This window comes from Acanthisitta chloris, unplaced genomic scaffold (assembly GCF_000695815.1).
Source record: "Acanthisitta chloris isolate BGI_N310 unplaced genomic scaffold, ASM69581v1 scaffold4389, whole genome shotgun sequence".
NCBI lineage: Eukaryota > Metazoa > Chordata > Aves > Passeriformes > Acanthisittidae > Acanthisitta > Acanthisitta chloris.
Window position 1 is genome coordinate 142,435 of NW_008689659.1, and position 15,216 is coordinate 157,650.

Below are 15,216 nucleotides of genomic sequence, written 5' to 3' on the forward strand. Positions count from 1 at the left end.
TTTCATTTCCAAGAAATTTCAAACTCTAATTCATCACCCTTTAGCCCTCTCCACCTGTTTCCTCATCTGTATCCAACACCCAGTTATGCTTGCCCTCTATGTCTGACGTGCTATATGTGAGGATCTTTGTTCTTCTCTCTCTGCCATGTTCCTCTGTAAACACCCCTGGATGAATAGCATGAGACAACTGAAAATATTACATTCATTGTCTGAGTCCAAGATTAGAAGAACTGAGGTTCTAAATTCAAAATGTTGTAACAGTAAAGCTGGGTAAATAATTTATAGCATGGAATTAATTTAATTATTTTTGCTTAATTTTCTATTTACAAAATGGTGAATTTGGTATTCAGAAGTACTTACCAAATAATCTTGGCAAATTATTATTGCCATGGGTTTTAAAAACAAGCAATTTAAAAATTTATCTATTTTCATGTATATTTAGGTCACATGATAAATTTCTGTAGCCTAGTTACATGAGTATATCTTAAAGGCAGGCTGTGGTTACAAATATTGGTGACTGCATATCTAAAATTTACTGCCTGACATAACTTCTAAAATCATAGTTGCTGTGGTGGTGATCATTCCTAGCAATAAACTTAGCTTCCAGAACAACATCTGAAACAAATGGAAAAGATATAAACACACAAGCTATTTTCATTTTAAAATGCAAATGTTTTTTCCAAAAGAATTGTCATTCTATTTTAAGCCTGATTCTCTAAGGAAAAGAAAAAGGGTTCACTGCTGGTTCATTGTCTTTCTGTAATGCTCAAGTGAGTAATTTTCACTTAACCTCACAGTAATTTTTTTAGACTTCTGGTTAAAAAAAATAAATACTAAGGATTTAGGGAGGAGAAACTGAAGGCACATACAGCTCCAAAACAGCCATAGTGCACACTGCCTTGTTCATGGGTGAGCAATGTTGGGAAGAGGGGATGTGTGGGAAGGCTCAGGGGACATGGGGAATAGGGAGATAAGGAAAACCCAGGATTAAAGGATCTGAGAATGAACTGGCTATATTAAGGCAGTAACAGTGTAGAAAGGGGGTTAGAAGTGTAAGTCATTAATAGAAAACCAGGTTTTATTCATACCTTTGCTCATAGAATTACACTGGAGTCTTGACTTTTTGGAGTGCTCATTCCTTTTTTTGAATGCATAAATCTTATCTTTCCTATCTCAGCAGCCATGATCTTATTTCACTGGTTGGGACAGTATTTTCATACAGTAACATATTTCTATCTAAACTAGCACACAGCTAGGTGAAAGGCAGAAAGCCATGGTCTAAATGATACAATATTCATGACCTGTACATAAATAAATATTCCTTCTTAGTGTTCTCACAGGACTCAATCAACCTTCCTTCCAGTCACGTCATAGAGTTTTGCATACTGTATATTATACTATTCCCATGAAACCATAGTTTTCAACAAAAAATGTCCTGAATGCCTCAAAACAGCTAAAATTAACCACCTAGGAAAAGAGTAGCTACATCCACATGAAGCGTGTGAACACAGCACATGAAGCAGAGTCACTAGGTATCACTCCTGACTGGGTCAGAAGTTCCTCAAGTCCTGTTGTTAGAGCTCAGTCATTATTCAGTGCAGCAACATCAGACTAATACAAACTGTGATTAAACTTCCCATCTTTTTTTGACTGTATCACCATAACAATTTTCAAATAAGGGCTGGTACCTTCCATTGTAGTCCTCTCCAACACAGCCTTTGGCTTCTGAGCATTAATAACACAAACTCTAAGTCCAGGAGCACAAAACTTATTTACAGTGTGATCTTTTACTTTGGTATACTGTCCTACCAACACTTACCTATACCATTTTCAGTTCTCTCTGTGGTATGGATTGTAACTTTTCAGCCACAATTATTGTTTAGGTGGGTAATAATTATTTTTCAATTCTTTTCAAAGTGCATTAGAGGCTAAAAATGAAAGGACCAACACTCTTGTGAGACCTTTTCTCTACAGCCTATCAACAAATACTATTTGAATCAGTTTGAAAACTTGATTTAGTTTGCACACCTTAGACAGAAAACAAGGTAAATATATAATTGCACAGCTATTGTTATTTTCTTTGGTGCATTTGGATATATAAAAAGAAATTTTCTCTGTTTTTCCTATTACAAAATTAAAGGCATTCCATATACCAAATACATTCTCTGTAGATTTCACAGGATAATTACACACATAATACCTTCACTGCATTTTTTAAACTCTACCTCCTCTCTTTTTACTCCCAAATGCATACTGGACACCAGATCCACTTCAGAGAAGTGAAGATGATGAGCTCTGAACAGGATCAACATATGCAACATCTCCTTTTCTGCAGAGTAGTAAAGGAATGTGACATCCCTGTGCCATGTCCCATTCATTATATTTAGTATGCATGGACATCTGCTGTCCTCTTCCTGTTTTTCAGTGGAAGTTTACATTTCATTAAATAATTTTTATAGTAAATACTTTGCTCTTTATGGAAAATTTTTCTTCTTTCAGGAGAAAGATAAGTGCCAAAATCCTAAACCATTCAATTTTCAGCTGAAACTCAGTGCCTCACAGGAGCTTGGGCTAGGACCATCACTGTACTTCTTCACACTTAGAATGCTGTGGCTAATGGGTCACCTTAATGAAACCAGGCTGGGATAGTGGAGATGTACATTTATATAGGAAAATGGGAACACGAGGCCTCTATTCCCATGGTAGCACAATGATGACACTTTCGCATTTAAGCATTTGATTTTCAATTGGTATAGTTCAGATTTGGGTTTTTTCACACAAAACAAAAATATTGCCTTAATATTTTTATAGGGAAGGTCTGCGATCTAGGAGGAAAGCTACTGGGATATTTTTCTGTCTGAGTTTCAATTAGATTTTGCTAACTTAGGACTTGAGCTATTACCTTATAGATGTCAAGGTATCCACACTGATGGTCAAACCGCGTGTAGAGCTCGTTCAGCATGCTGATGACCTGCATGGGTGTGCACTGTGCACAGATGGCAGTGAAGCCAACAATATCCGAGAAGAGCATGGTGACATCATCAAACTTCCTAGCCTGAACCTGCTGCCCCTGCCACAACTGCTGAGCCACTTCTTCAGGGAAAATAGAAATAAGGAGATCTACTGTCTTCTTTTTCTCCTCTTCCAGGGCTTGGTGTGTACATTCTAGTGTTGCCTTCAGCTTATCCATTCGTTTTTTCAAGCCATCCTGTGCCTTTGCTTGCTCTCCAACCAATATGACATCACGTGTAGCATCATGGATGGGTATGTCTGAAAGATGGAGGCCTCGGCCCATCAGTTCATCCAGCTTGTCCACACAGGGGGAACCCAGGAACAAAATTGAATTTGATTCTGGCACATGAATCATTTGTCCTTTAATTTCCATGACCTGAAAAGTAAAAAAAAAAATACTTCAGCAAAGAAAAGATTATCTGAGAGATGTGGATCCTCATTCTACTTTCCCCATCTTTCCTTGTCAGCTAAAATGATAAACTGTAGCCATTTATACAGAAGCTTCTTACACTCACCTATTCAAGTAATGAGACTCACACTGTCTACTCACCAAATTGAGTGAGAAAATAGCCTATACTGACACAAAAATATTCCCAAAATCAGATGTTGGATTTTATTTGAACCCAATTAAATAAGAAAGCAACCACAAAAAAATGTAGTCTCAGAGTGCTGTCTAAATAATGCTTCTGGAATCTACCTGACCTTAAAAGCAAATTCCAGAGTGGCTCCTTCTCTGTTACTTAGCTAAAAAATCATAAAAAGCACAAAAGTAAAGGGAAATTGCAACTATCTGAAAGCAGGTTAGTGAAATGGTGAAGTAGCTTCTGTTCTTTTTCAGAAAAATATCTACTAAAAGTCAAATATGACCATGTTATAGAGGAATCAAATGAAAACAGATGTAAGAAACAACTCTGTAAAATAACAAATAGCACAGGAAAAGTGTACCAGTGCTCCTATTTCCTATTTCCCTTGTCATACATGCAGCAGAGTTGAAGGCTGACATTCTGTTAGAACCTGCAGATTTCTTGGTGATACAGATTCATTCAATTTGTATTTGCAGAATAGTAAAAGGAACAGTAGGAAATGAACAGCAGGTGGTTCATCACACTGGTTTATAAGCTTTGCATTTGCCTGTTAAATGGCTAGACATTTGGTGTACTGTCCAGAGGCTGACACCAATGAGGCCATGGATTGTTATCTCTTGCTCCATGATAGCAGTCAAACACAAAACTACCAGACTGAACTGGACATTGAAAAATAAATCAAATCAAACAAACTCTATCCCTTTGTAAATACAGCCTGTCATAGCCTCTGCCATGAAACACAATCATCATGAATGCTTTCATTCCAGGACTGCACAAAGACCAGGGCAATACTGTGCTAGGTGATCTAAAAAACCCACAGTCCTTACCTCAAGGGTCTCATAGTCAAAACAGGCACAACACACAAACCTTGTGTGCCTAAGTACAGTATTAGGCATTGTACTTTTCTATTCCACACAATCCCTTGAAATATAAAGGTCTGCTCCAGTCACCATTCCTCTCATCATATAGGCATTTGCTACTGTCACATGATTCACTTTATCATTTAATCCTCCTTCCATCCATAATCCTACCAAGCTAGATAGGAAAACTTCAATCAGGGAATCCAGAGGTGTCTGTAATAATGATGTGATTTAAGTGTCCAGAGGCCTGGAAGCTCCTGCTGAGCCGACAGATAACCCTGCATGGTACTTTCCATGTTTGGGGAAGATTTTAGGAAGCTTCTATTAGGTTTTGGGTTTTTTTACATCAGATAATATGCTGTCATTGCAGATTCTACCATTGACATGGGAACTGAGCCTATCCTATCCCCATGCCCCTCTGCCTCCTCTGGTAGAAATCCAACAGATCTAACTTCTGATGTCAGCCTGGGAACTCAGCAAGTGAAAGTAAATGCAAATAACTAAAATTACCAATTTTTAAAATTTATGTTCCCGCACACCTACTAATATTTACATTTCTAAGCCTTATTTCCTCAGCTTCATTCTAGGACATTAATCTCTGTGAGAAAGCTAGTCACATACCTAGATGGGCAAATTTAACGCTCCAAGGCTAACTTCTTTTTCTACTTTTGAAACATATGGTTCCCTGCTCAAAACATAAGGGAAAAATAAGGTGCTTTCTTCATGCATGCAGTCTCATGCTTTCAAAAGGGCACATGCAAAATTGTTTTAACTCTGAAGGACAAATTGCCAAATGCAAAATACATGGTATAGCATTTCTAAATTCTCTTATTTTGTTCCCCTTTGCCAGGGAGTTTTCTGTTTGCAGAACTTCACTCTTGTGCAAAATAAATGTATCTCATATTATCATGTCACTCTTCCACCTCTAGGTGAAAACAGGGTGTCAGCTCAGGAGGAGAGAGTGTGACCACAGATCCTGGCTGAGCCAGCTTGGCCTGGGTGTGGGCTGCTTGTCAGCAAGACAGGGCACCTGGCTTGGAATCCTGTTTCTCCTGTTAACCTGCTGTGAGACTAGAAGAAAATGAAGCACCCTGTGCACTCCTGCTTTGCCTTTGTCAATTTGAGGTGTTAAACTCTTCGATGTGGTCTCTGTCTGTGTTAATATATTGTGCCAAACTTACCTGAGTGGATTTTTCTCAGGAAACACTGAGTAAGCAACTAATGTACTAAACAGGCACTCTGGAGTCTTCTACTCTGTTCTGGATAACCCCAGGCAAATTATCAGTCCTGAGCGCTTATTTGGCCTTTTAGTACAGCAAGAACAATGCTACTGACTACTCTATAACACACTTTGAGACTTATGTGTGAGAAGCAGTAGAAGACAGACAATACTATAAAATGCCTCACTAAAAATTACCCTTTCTGCCCAAGTGATCTGTGCCCCTGCTTCAACAAAGTTGAAAGTTTCTAGAGCATTTTTAGGAAGTTTTGCAAAGACATTCTCCCTATGCAACTGATCAACTTCCTGAAACTGTCAAAGGTTCAGTGCTACTCCAGTTTATCCTCTGAATATTATTATCATTTGCTCTGCTTAACAGGAATTGTTGATGTTTCCTATCACTCCTTTCATGTTACATTAGTGATTCTGATGTCCTGTTCTCTCAATGACTGATGGGTTGTTTTAGAAAATGGCCTGCCAGTCTCGTCAAGTTGCCAAATCAGGAAATAGGACAGCAGACACAAAGCTACCCCAAACACTCATGTCTTATGAAGCATAGCAGTAGAGAAGAGCTAAGACGGTATCACCCTACTCAGTTTTTGCAAAACCCTTTCGTTTCCAGAGAAGTTTCTGAGATGATTCAGTCTCTTTCTATCAGACTATAGTCTGCAACCGTGATCCAGCATAACCTCCATCTCTCTTCTTTGGCTTCTCTTGCCTCACTAGTCTTCTTTATATCTTAAAGTGTAACTGATGATACAGGACATCAGGTTTGCCTGAAGCTTGCCATAGTAACATTTTGAAATGAGCAATTACAAGTCATATTTTACAGGATTATGTTGCTGCGAAATAATGGTGCAGCCTAAGAAGCTCTGGGATTAAAAAAACCGAAACCTATCATTGCATTTTACTTTCACAGCAAACCCACTGCAAAGAAAGAGGAGCAAACAGTTCCTGAGAATGAGGAATTCTTTCAGCCTCTCTCTCCGAAGACCCTCCCAGGAAACACAGACAGACTCTAGAGCTGCTGTGTGAGAACATGAGAGTCTCCTACTGAGCAGTGCATCAACAGCTAACTACTTCATTAGGCACATAAATCCAACCCTCTGCCTATCCTCTGCATATCTGGATGCAAGCCACCCTAGGATCAAAAGCTTATGAATCAAATGCCAACTCCACTGCCTAGTCTTTAAGGAAAAGCACAGGGAAAAGCCTCAGTTGTTGCACTGAGGGAGGATACTTCTTAGAACAAAGATGTGTGTTATGGAATAGTGACTGAGAGATGATGTACAAATCTCCTGGAAAATATTAGGGGTAATATGAGACAGTATCTTTGAGAAATAATTGGGAGTTTAAAGCATAATTTTCTTTCTCATTAGGGTAGACCATGTTTTCTATGGCCTTTGCAATACACAAATTATAATGGAGTTTCTACTTTGACTTTGATTAGTGCATAATCCCTCCTAAATTGTGATTATAGTCTTCTTTTTTTAGTTTTATTTATTGGGAGTAGGTTAAGAAACTTACAGTGCTAGGCCACACTTTCAAAAACTGTTACACATGTATGCTTGACTTCATACAATGAACAAATTCAGTAAGAATAGACAAAGCTGCTTCCTTAACAGGCCCATACTAATTCAGAGGATGGAAAGATTGGGAAAAATCAGTGTATGACAAATCAACCTGGACACCATCATCACTTCAAGGTACAAAGTGTACAAGGTGACTTTTAGAAAGGTGATCCAGCTGCTAGCCTAAATTTTAGAACAAGTGGATTCACTTCCCTGAATGTCCTATAGGATACAAGGCAGTATATCAGGAACATTTACAGCAAGGTATTTCAAAATATTTGAGTAGTTTGGGGCTGGACAAGGTAACAGTACACTTCGTGAAAGAAATGACTCTGCTTGTCAGTTTACAACTCTTTATACAGGCATCAACAGAAACAGGTGCTTCTAGAATAAAACTCACATGATCTACATGAGACATCTAAGTCAGTGTCAAATGAATCATGTCCCATGTGTAGATATACCTACATTTCTCTGTTGTAAAGGGAGCACAAGGCTTGGATATAGATGCCTATACTGGTCAGTTAAGTCTATCTCCCATGAGAATAAACTACATAACAGTGAAGGTATTTCTGTGTGTTTAAAGGCACCTAAATGCCATTCTGTAAGAACATTATGGGAAGTGTAAGTTCTCTATTGGTCTAACAGATTTCTATGCTAAATGCTCCAAACCTCAATTCAATTAAACAAAAACTTGCTACACCCACAAAGTTAAGGCTGCTCTGTGGTTGGCTGACCATCTACACAGGTATAACATGACTGTGACTTTAAACAGAGAAAAAGGAACAATCATTACAACCTCTCTGATACTACAGCTCTAATTGTAGAGTGGGGTAAGCCAGAGTCACAGCCAGCAAAATTAGCTGTGGAGAAAAATTCATGAAAATAAGAAAATTCATATTCTAATGAAACCCTGATACGCTATCTTATCTCTAGACAAAAATAATGAACTGCCAACTTCCCTTACATTTGCGTTTATTGAAAAAAGCCAAGAGAAATACATATCATCTCCACAGAAATGAAAAATGATTTTTTCAATCGATTCCTGATGCAAATGAATAAACTAGACAATGTTTGCTTAGCACAACTCAGGATGCGCTTGGGTTCTTGTGAAAGTATAACTCTCAGCATTTGCTTACAAGTTTGCATTTCCAGCTCAATGCATTGTCAAAAGAATATTATTCCACACAGCAGCAAACTGACTGTTACAAATTTCTGGTTATTTATAGCAAACCCGGGGGTGTTATGTAATGCGCAACAATCTTCAGACCAAAGTGACCAAATGTAATGTTTTGTGTACATTGTAGATTCCTCACAAACTCAGAATCACAGTGAAAATATTGTACCTTTAGGAAATCCAAACCTTTGGTGGGAATACGTTCATGTTCTATAATGTAAAAGAGAGAAACATTAAAATCTTCCAGTTACAAACTTGGACCTCCAAAGTAATTCCTTGGTATTAAAAGAGTAAGCATGGCAGATTAAAAGCAAACAAAATAGGGTTAGATAGGACCTGCTCCACATGAACCATGCTCCATATTGCTATGCATAGATATGCATAGCAAATTGAAGCATGGAACCACCTATAAATGTAAAAGAGAGGTAAAGGAGATGATTCTATCCTAACACATAAGGCTGCCAATGCAACTAGCTAAACAGAAGGCAATGGTGGATTCCACCTGAAAAGTTCATGATGATTTACCATTTATCCCTTCTTGCTTCAAGACACAGAAATTGCTTTTAAGAAGGTACTCCAGACTGCTCCTTGGATAAGTCCAAGATAAATCTAGCCCTGAGACATAAAAATAATGGGAAAAAGATTCCTACAAAAGAACCAACTCTTTCTTCACAAGGTATTCAAGAACTGTAACTCAAGCCCATGTATTCCTCAGTCAGCTTCCCTCACAGATGCTCCTAAGAAGAGGAGTGGGTGAACTCAACACAGCAGACAGGCAGAGCAGCCTGGTGAGGGGCTGGAGCCAGGCTGCATAGCACAGGGGAGCAACAGACAGTTGCGAAAACAAGAGGAAGAAACTCATCAGTGTTTCCAAGAGAATTTAAAAATCCCTTTGAACGTCAACACACTGAGAATAGATTGGATTTTTTTCCAATGAATAAATACCTTCATATACTTACACACAACCTGTCAGGGCCTTGAAGGCACCATTGGCCTGACAGTCCCTGCCTAGTCCCCCAGGGCTCCCCTGGGCCTACCCAGGGACCTGGACCCCATGTCGACCCCTTGGGCTGTCAGTCCCTGCCTCAGCAATGCTGCAGCAGGACCCGTGTCTCTCTCTCATAGCCCTGCCCTGCCTGGCCACAGGCTCATCACTAGGGAGGTGATCATCATCATCATCATCACCATCACCATGGAGGCACCAGTGCTGGTGCTGAGGCTGCCTCTGGGCTCCCAGTCTGGGCAAATGGGACAGTCCCTAGATTCCAGACCCTGCCCCTCCACCCCAGGGACTCCCACAGCTCCCAGTACCCAGGAAACCCTGGCCCCTGCTATACACCGACAGCATCCAGAAAAGATTTTACTTAAAAAGCCTGTCAGAGTTCAAGGTGCATCTGGACATATGGTTTACTTTTAGGCAGTCCTGTGAGAAGCATGGAGTGGGACTTGATGACCCTTATAGGTCCCTTTCAGCTCAAGGTATTCTGTGATTTTGTGTTTTTCTTTTCACTGCAAAATCTGTTTCAGTCCTTAAGGCTGTTTTCAGGTTGCACATACTTTGATTAGCATGCTAGATTTTAGGTGTTAACTATACATCTCTCTTTTGCTTTATGAAAAGCCAGGACACCCTGTGCAGACATTTAGCTGCCTACTTACTCCAACCACACAGAGATGCAAATGTACAGAATCAGGGCTAAAAACATCTGTTTTGGTGAGGAGCAGAGCAGTGAAAGCAGTTTTGGAGGCAATGCCCATTCGTTTAGAATCATAGAGTCATAGAATGGTTTGGGTTGGAAGAGACCTTAAAGATCATCTAGTTCCAACACCCCTGCCACGGGCAGGGCCACTTTCCACAAGACTGTGTTGTTCAGGGACCCATCCAGTCTGGCTCTGAAGTCTTCCAGGGATCAGGCATCCACAGCCTCTTTGACTCAAGGTGTTCCTCTTTGATGCTCTGATTAGATTGGTCTGGCAATTGGGTGGAGCAAGCCTCACTCTTCAGGGATGGTGCAATCAGAAACTCTTCCATTTGTGCTGTCAGACCAGCACACGGCATCTGAAGCTAAAGACTGTTAGAATCTCATACAGCTTCTCTGTGAGATTTATATTCTTGACATCAGGTTTAAAATGGACAGGAGGATTAACTGATCTGAGAACCTGCAGATTCTGTGGACATTCCAGGTTAGGGAATATTTCACCATTTTTTTCATGTAATTTTGAGCCAGCCAAAAGCCTTTTTAAAGAAACTGAAAACCAGAAGCCCTGCTGCTTGATAAGAACTGTGAGAGCAGTGATAGCAATAAATATGCTCCAAAGAGGAGGTTCCCAAGCCACACACTTGCATCAATTTTGCATTTGGATGGAGAATCAGAAAACAAGAATGTAGCATTTGAGAAAGTCATGAAAGCTTTCTGAAAAGTACATTTTTCAAACAAATTTCCATTAGTCTGACAAGACAGTGATGTGGAGGGTGACACAAATGTGCATTCAGTTTGCCAACTTCACAGAGGCAAAAATCATTCTTGTTAAATTAAGTTACCCAAAATAATGATGCCAAATTAATAGATATAGCCTCTAATAAGGTACTTTTCATGTCTTCTTCTGCACTTCCTGTATTTTAAGCACATTCATACACATCATCATTTATAGTATCACTTATAAGTGATTCCTTGACTTCCAAAGATTTCTTTTGGGCACTTGTCTTAGAATGTAGTTAGTCAGAAGAAAATCTTATAAACCGTGTAGCAAACTTGGGATCCTCAAGGTAACATATTTTGCTTTTGGTTGGGTGGGAGCAGAGGGAAGAAAAAGTCTGTGAAAATAATGGAACTGTGGTTTCAGGTTTTGATTCTTGGAGAGAAGGTGAAAAGTTCACAGCAGATCTGAGGGTCTGTATCAGAGCCCAGCCCTCAGCTAGATGGGCATTCATGGGGGGAAGCTCTACACACATAATGGAGAGTCTCAGGCTTGCCACTGGCTTTAATGGTGCCTAGACTGGTCCTTACCACCTTAGCCTTGACACAGACATCTCTAAACATGCTGAATTACAAGCAGAAAATTCCACTTCCAAATAGAAAATAATGTACCATCAATAACTACCTTTATCTGCTTTGAAACCTTGTCTTTCTTTTTCTTTTTTGGAAATTATCTTACAAGGCTGTGTAATAACCAGCACCTAGCTCAAGGTGATGCTCAGCACATTCCACTAGATGCAATTTTACAAAATGTCCAAATAATAATTTAAGATTGCCTTTATGACATTTTACTGTTTAAAAACAAGCATGTCATTTTATTTTTGCCTTTTGTTTACATCATTCAAAACCAGCATCAAAGATCTTTCAATTTGTTTTGAATTATTTAACAAAAGGTTTAGGAACAGTTGAGTTATGCATCAGCTGTAGCAGCTTATTGAGAGAGAGTAAAGGATGGGCTCAGTATTTCTTACAGCTGAAAATTCATCCTGTTCCATACATCTAGACCTTCCTTTTTTTTTTTTTTCTTTTTGGTGCAGCTGCAATAAGCACTGTGCAGTCACAGCCAGAGCTAAAAAAAATTCCAGGGGTTGAAACTCCTCTGGAACCCCTACTCTGAACTGGGCCCTTTTTTTTGCTATACATGATGCAAACAGACCAAATCACATATTTGCTTTTCTACTGAGCTTTTACTGCAACATTCTTGACTTAACACTCAGGATAATGACACAAGATCAATCACCAAGGCTATCTACCTGGTTAAAAATAAATGCTGTATATATTTACACAGTCAAATCTCTAATTATCTCATGCCTGTAAAAACCTTTGCAATAGGCAAAAATGATTTGTCAATATGTTAAAGACAGGTGTCTTTATTTACTTCTATCAGTGTCAGCCAGGCAAGATTACAGAGAAATGTGTTGGTACACTGAAGGCAGTGAAAAGGTTCCCATTTTCCACAGTATTACTTTTTGGGTTAGTTTCTACTGTCTTCACCACCAGATTTGTGCAGATGCACAAACCACTCTTGCACCTAATCCTTCGACTAGCATTGTTCACCTCCTAGCAAGAGCTTTTCCTTTGAACGTGTTCTGTCCCAGCTGCCTGAGATGACCTGCTAGCAGAAAGTACTCTTCATCATTCTGTGATATTTCTTGCTAAGTATTTTAATTTCTCAGATGCAGGTTCATTTTTCCCTTTGTGGAAACTGCTTTTTTATCAAAATGCAGTGCAATGGTTAAATGAGTATAGATGTTTATTCATGAGAACAGCAGGCAAAGAGCAGCAGAAGCAGCTTTCTCCTTTGATCTGTGCAGAACAGATATATACATAGCAACCATTAAGAGATGCAACATTTCATCTCCAACCTAGGTATCTTAAAATTCCTGTGATTAAAAGATCTCTTAGCCTATGCACTAGCTAGCTTGCAAATGTTGTTCTCCTTTAGGACTTACAGGGCCCAGCTCTTACCCTATTTCATCTTAAGTATATAAATCTGCTCCAAATTCCTGCCAGCACCACACCAAGGAAATTGATGAGAATTGGAGTCCTCTGTTTATATTTTTAGTTTGCTTTTCTTTTTATTACTTCATATATCAAGTACTTTTGCAGCTCTGATAAATGACTCTATCATTAGAATTTGATATTGGGATTCATCAGTTCTAATCTCTTGGTACAGTATAAATTTTCAGAACACCAGGAGAAGAAATTTCTTTTTTCCCAGTACAGTCATTCTTAAGTTAGATATAATTAGAAAGAGTCATTCTACCTCTCACTGAAGTAATTGTAAATACATCCAGCTGGTTTTAGTGGAGGCTGTACCAGGCCTTTAATATTAAATTTTCTGTACTTTTCTTGAAAAGGCTGAATTTTTTTCAGTATGTTCAACACAACACATTACAGCATTAGGAGACCTTTCATCCATAACTTTCTATAAGGTAGCATATTTGACATGTACCAGTAAAAGACAAACTTCATGTGGAGTCTCTCACAGGCAGTATTAATGATCTGAACTTGAGAAGAATGCATTGGCCTCTTTTAGTAGTCTCAGGTTAAGGGTGTCATTTTTAACCAGTTCCACAATCCATCAAGAAATGAAAAACAAACAAAAACATTAAAATGCCTTTCACTTACTTATAAACATAACATATATAGAGTGTGAGAGGGAACAGCCAGATGTAGTGAATATTCACATTTCTGTATGCATTAAAATATCTATTTAGCTTCCATTTCCTTCACTGCACCCAATTCATTTTTCCTTGAAATGGTAACAAAGCAAATGAAAAAAATAAGGTGGAAGGTGATATTTTAAAACCAAAACATGGTCAGTCTCTATTGCCTTGATTATTCTAACACAAATTGAAGTTAAGCAAGGTGATTCAATGACCCAGGCTGACAAAAAATATGAAGTTGTCCTCAAGGTCTTAGCTGCTCAGCACTGCTGCACTGGGGCCACCCAGTGGGTGGGCAAGTGTGGGTGTGGATGCAAATGGAAGGCCCAACTGTTACAATGAAGAAGGACAAGGGAAGTGACCAGTCTCAAAATATTGAGAACTGCTGCTTCAGGAAGATCCTCACTTGGAGATTCTTGTCTTTGGATATCTCAGGCGAGTTTGTACAACTTGTCAAGACTTGCTGTGGGTGGGCAGACCATAAGCCAGCCAAGGACTGTCCCAGTGCTCTGCCTCGGCTGGAGCACCCTGCTGAGAAGCAGAAAATATTTGCTCAAGCACAGCATGATGCTGACACAGCTACCTTGCTTTTGGATCAGGGCCAGCTTACCCATGACAGGCTGAGAGGCTGAGGGGAGCTAATGAAAAGCTCTCTGTACACACACTGACAGGACCAGCTCGAACCAATTTATGCAAATATTGACCTGCAGCTAATTTGGAGCTGTGAATTCCCTCAAGGGCAGAGTACTTGATGAGCTCCCCAATTTTCAGCATTTTTGATTCCTATGATTCTTGGAGTATTAAAGCCTTTAAGCCTAAAATCCTGATATTCAAAAGTCAGTTTTAAGAACAAGATCTAGATGTCTTTCAAAAATTCACACTTTCTATATTTACTTGCTTTGGAAGAGTCAGATGCAGGGGAGGAAGCAGAGAATTCAGGAGTGGTTAAGCCTGGGAAGAAGGGGAGGAGGTGTTTTTAAGACTTGGTTATATTTATCATTATCCTTCTCTGATTTGATTGGTAATAAATTAAACTAATTTCTCCAAATAGAGTCTGTTTTGCCCATGACAGTAATCAGTGAGTGATCTCTCTGTGCCCTTATCTTGATTCATAAGCCTTCCATCATATTTTCTCTCCCCTGTCCAGATGAGGAGGGAAGTGACAAAGTGGCTTTGGTAAGCACTGGGCATCCAGCCAGAGTCAACCCACCACAACATCCAAGGGTGCTACTGTAGAAATACAGACTCCTAATGCTGTCCTTAGCCATAATTCAGCAGTGTGTGTTTTGTGGTGTCATGGGCAGGCTTTCCCCATGGACTGTCCCCTCCTCAGCTCCTCCTGAGGTTTTTCAGGTTTTACCTGGAAATCTGCAGGTTTTTGGGGAGTTTGCTTTACATAGCCTGTCATTGACTCATGTATTTCATCTATGTGCACAGACTCTTCAAAAGCAGTGAGACTAGTGCATGGCCTAGTAATACACAGTTGTGTGTTAAATGAAATTATTTTGCACTGATATCAGATATTGCTACAGTGCTGTAGTATACTGCAATATGTACATTTTTTCCTATACATTTACATTGGAAATCCTCTGTTCTTAGCATTATCAGTTCATGTTTCACAGCACCCAAACTAACAAACACAAAACCCAGAAA

At 39.3% G+C, this 15,216-nt stretch overlaps 1 protein-coding gene across 1 annotated transcript in view; it reads right to left on the bottom strand.

Moving 5' to 3' along the window:
• Positions 1-15,216, bottom strand: part of GUCY1A2 (guanylate cyclase 1, soluble, alpha 2) — a 132,047-nt gene that overhangs the window by 58,949 nt on the left and 57,882 nt on the right. The window contains exon 5 of the mRNA XM_009081493.1: positions 2,903-3,388. Within this exon, the coding sequence (XP_009079741.1) occupies positions 2,903-3,388 (486 nt within the window). The remainder of the gene's footprint in view (positions 1-2,902; positions 3,389-15,216) is intronic.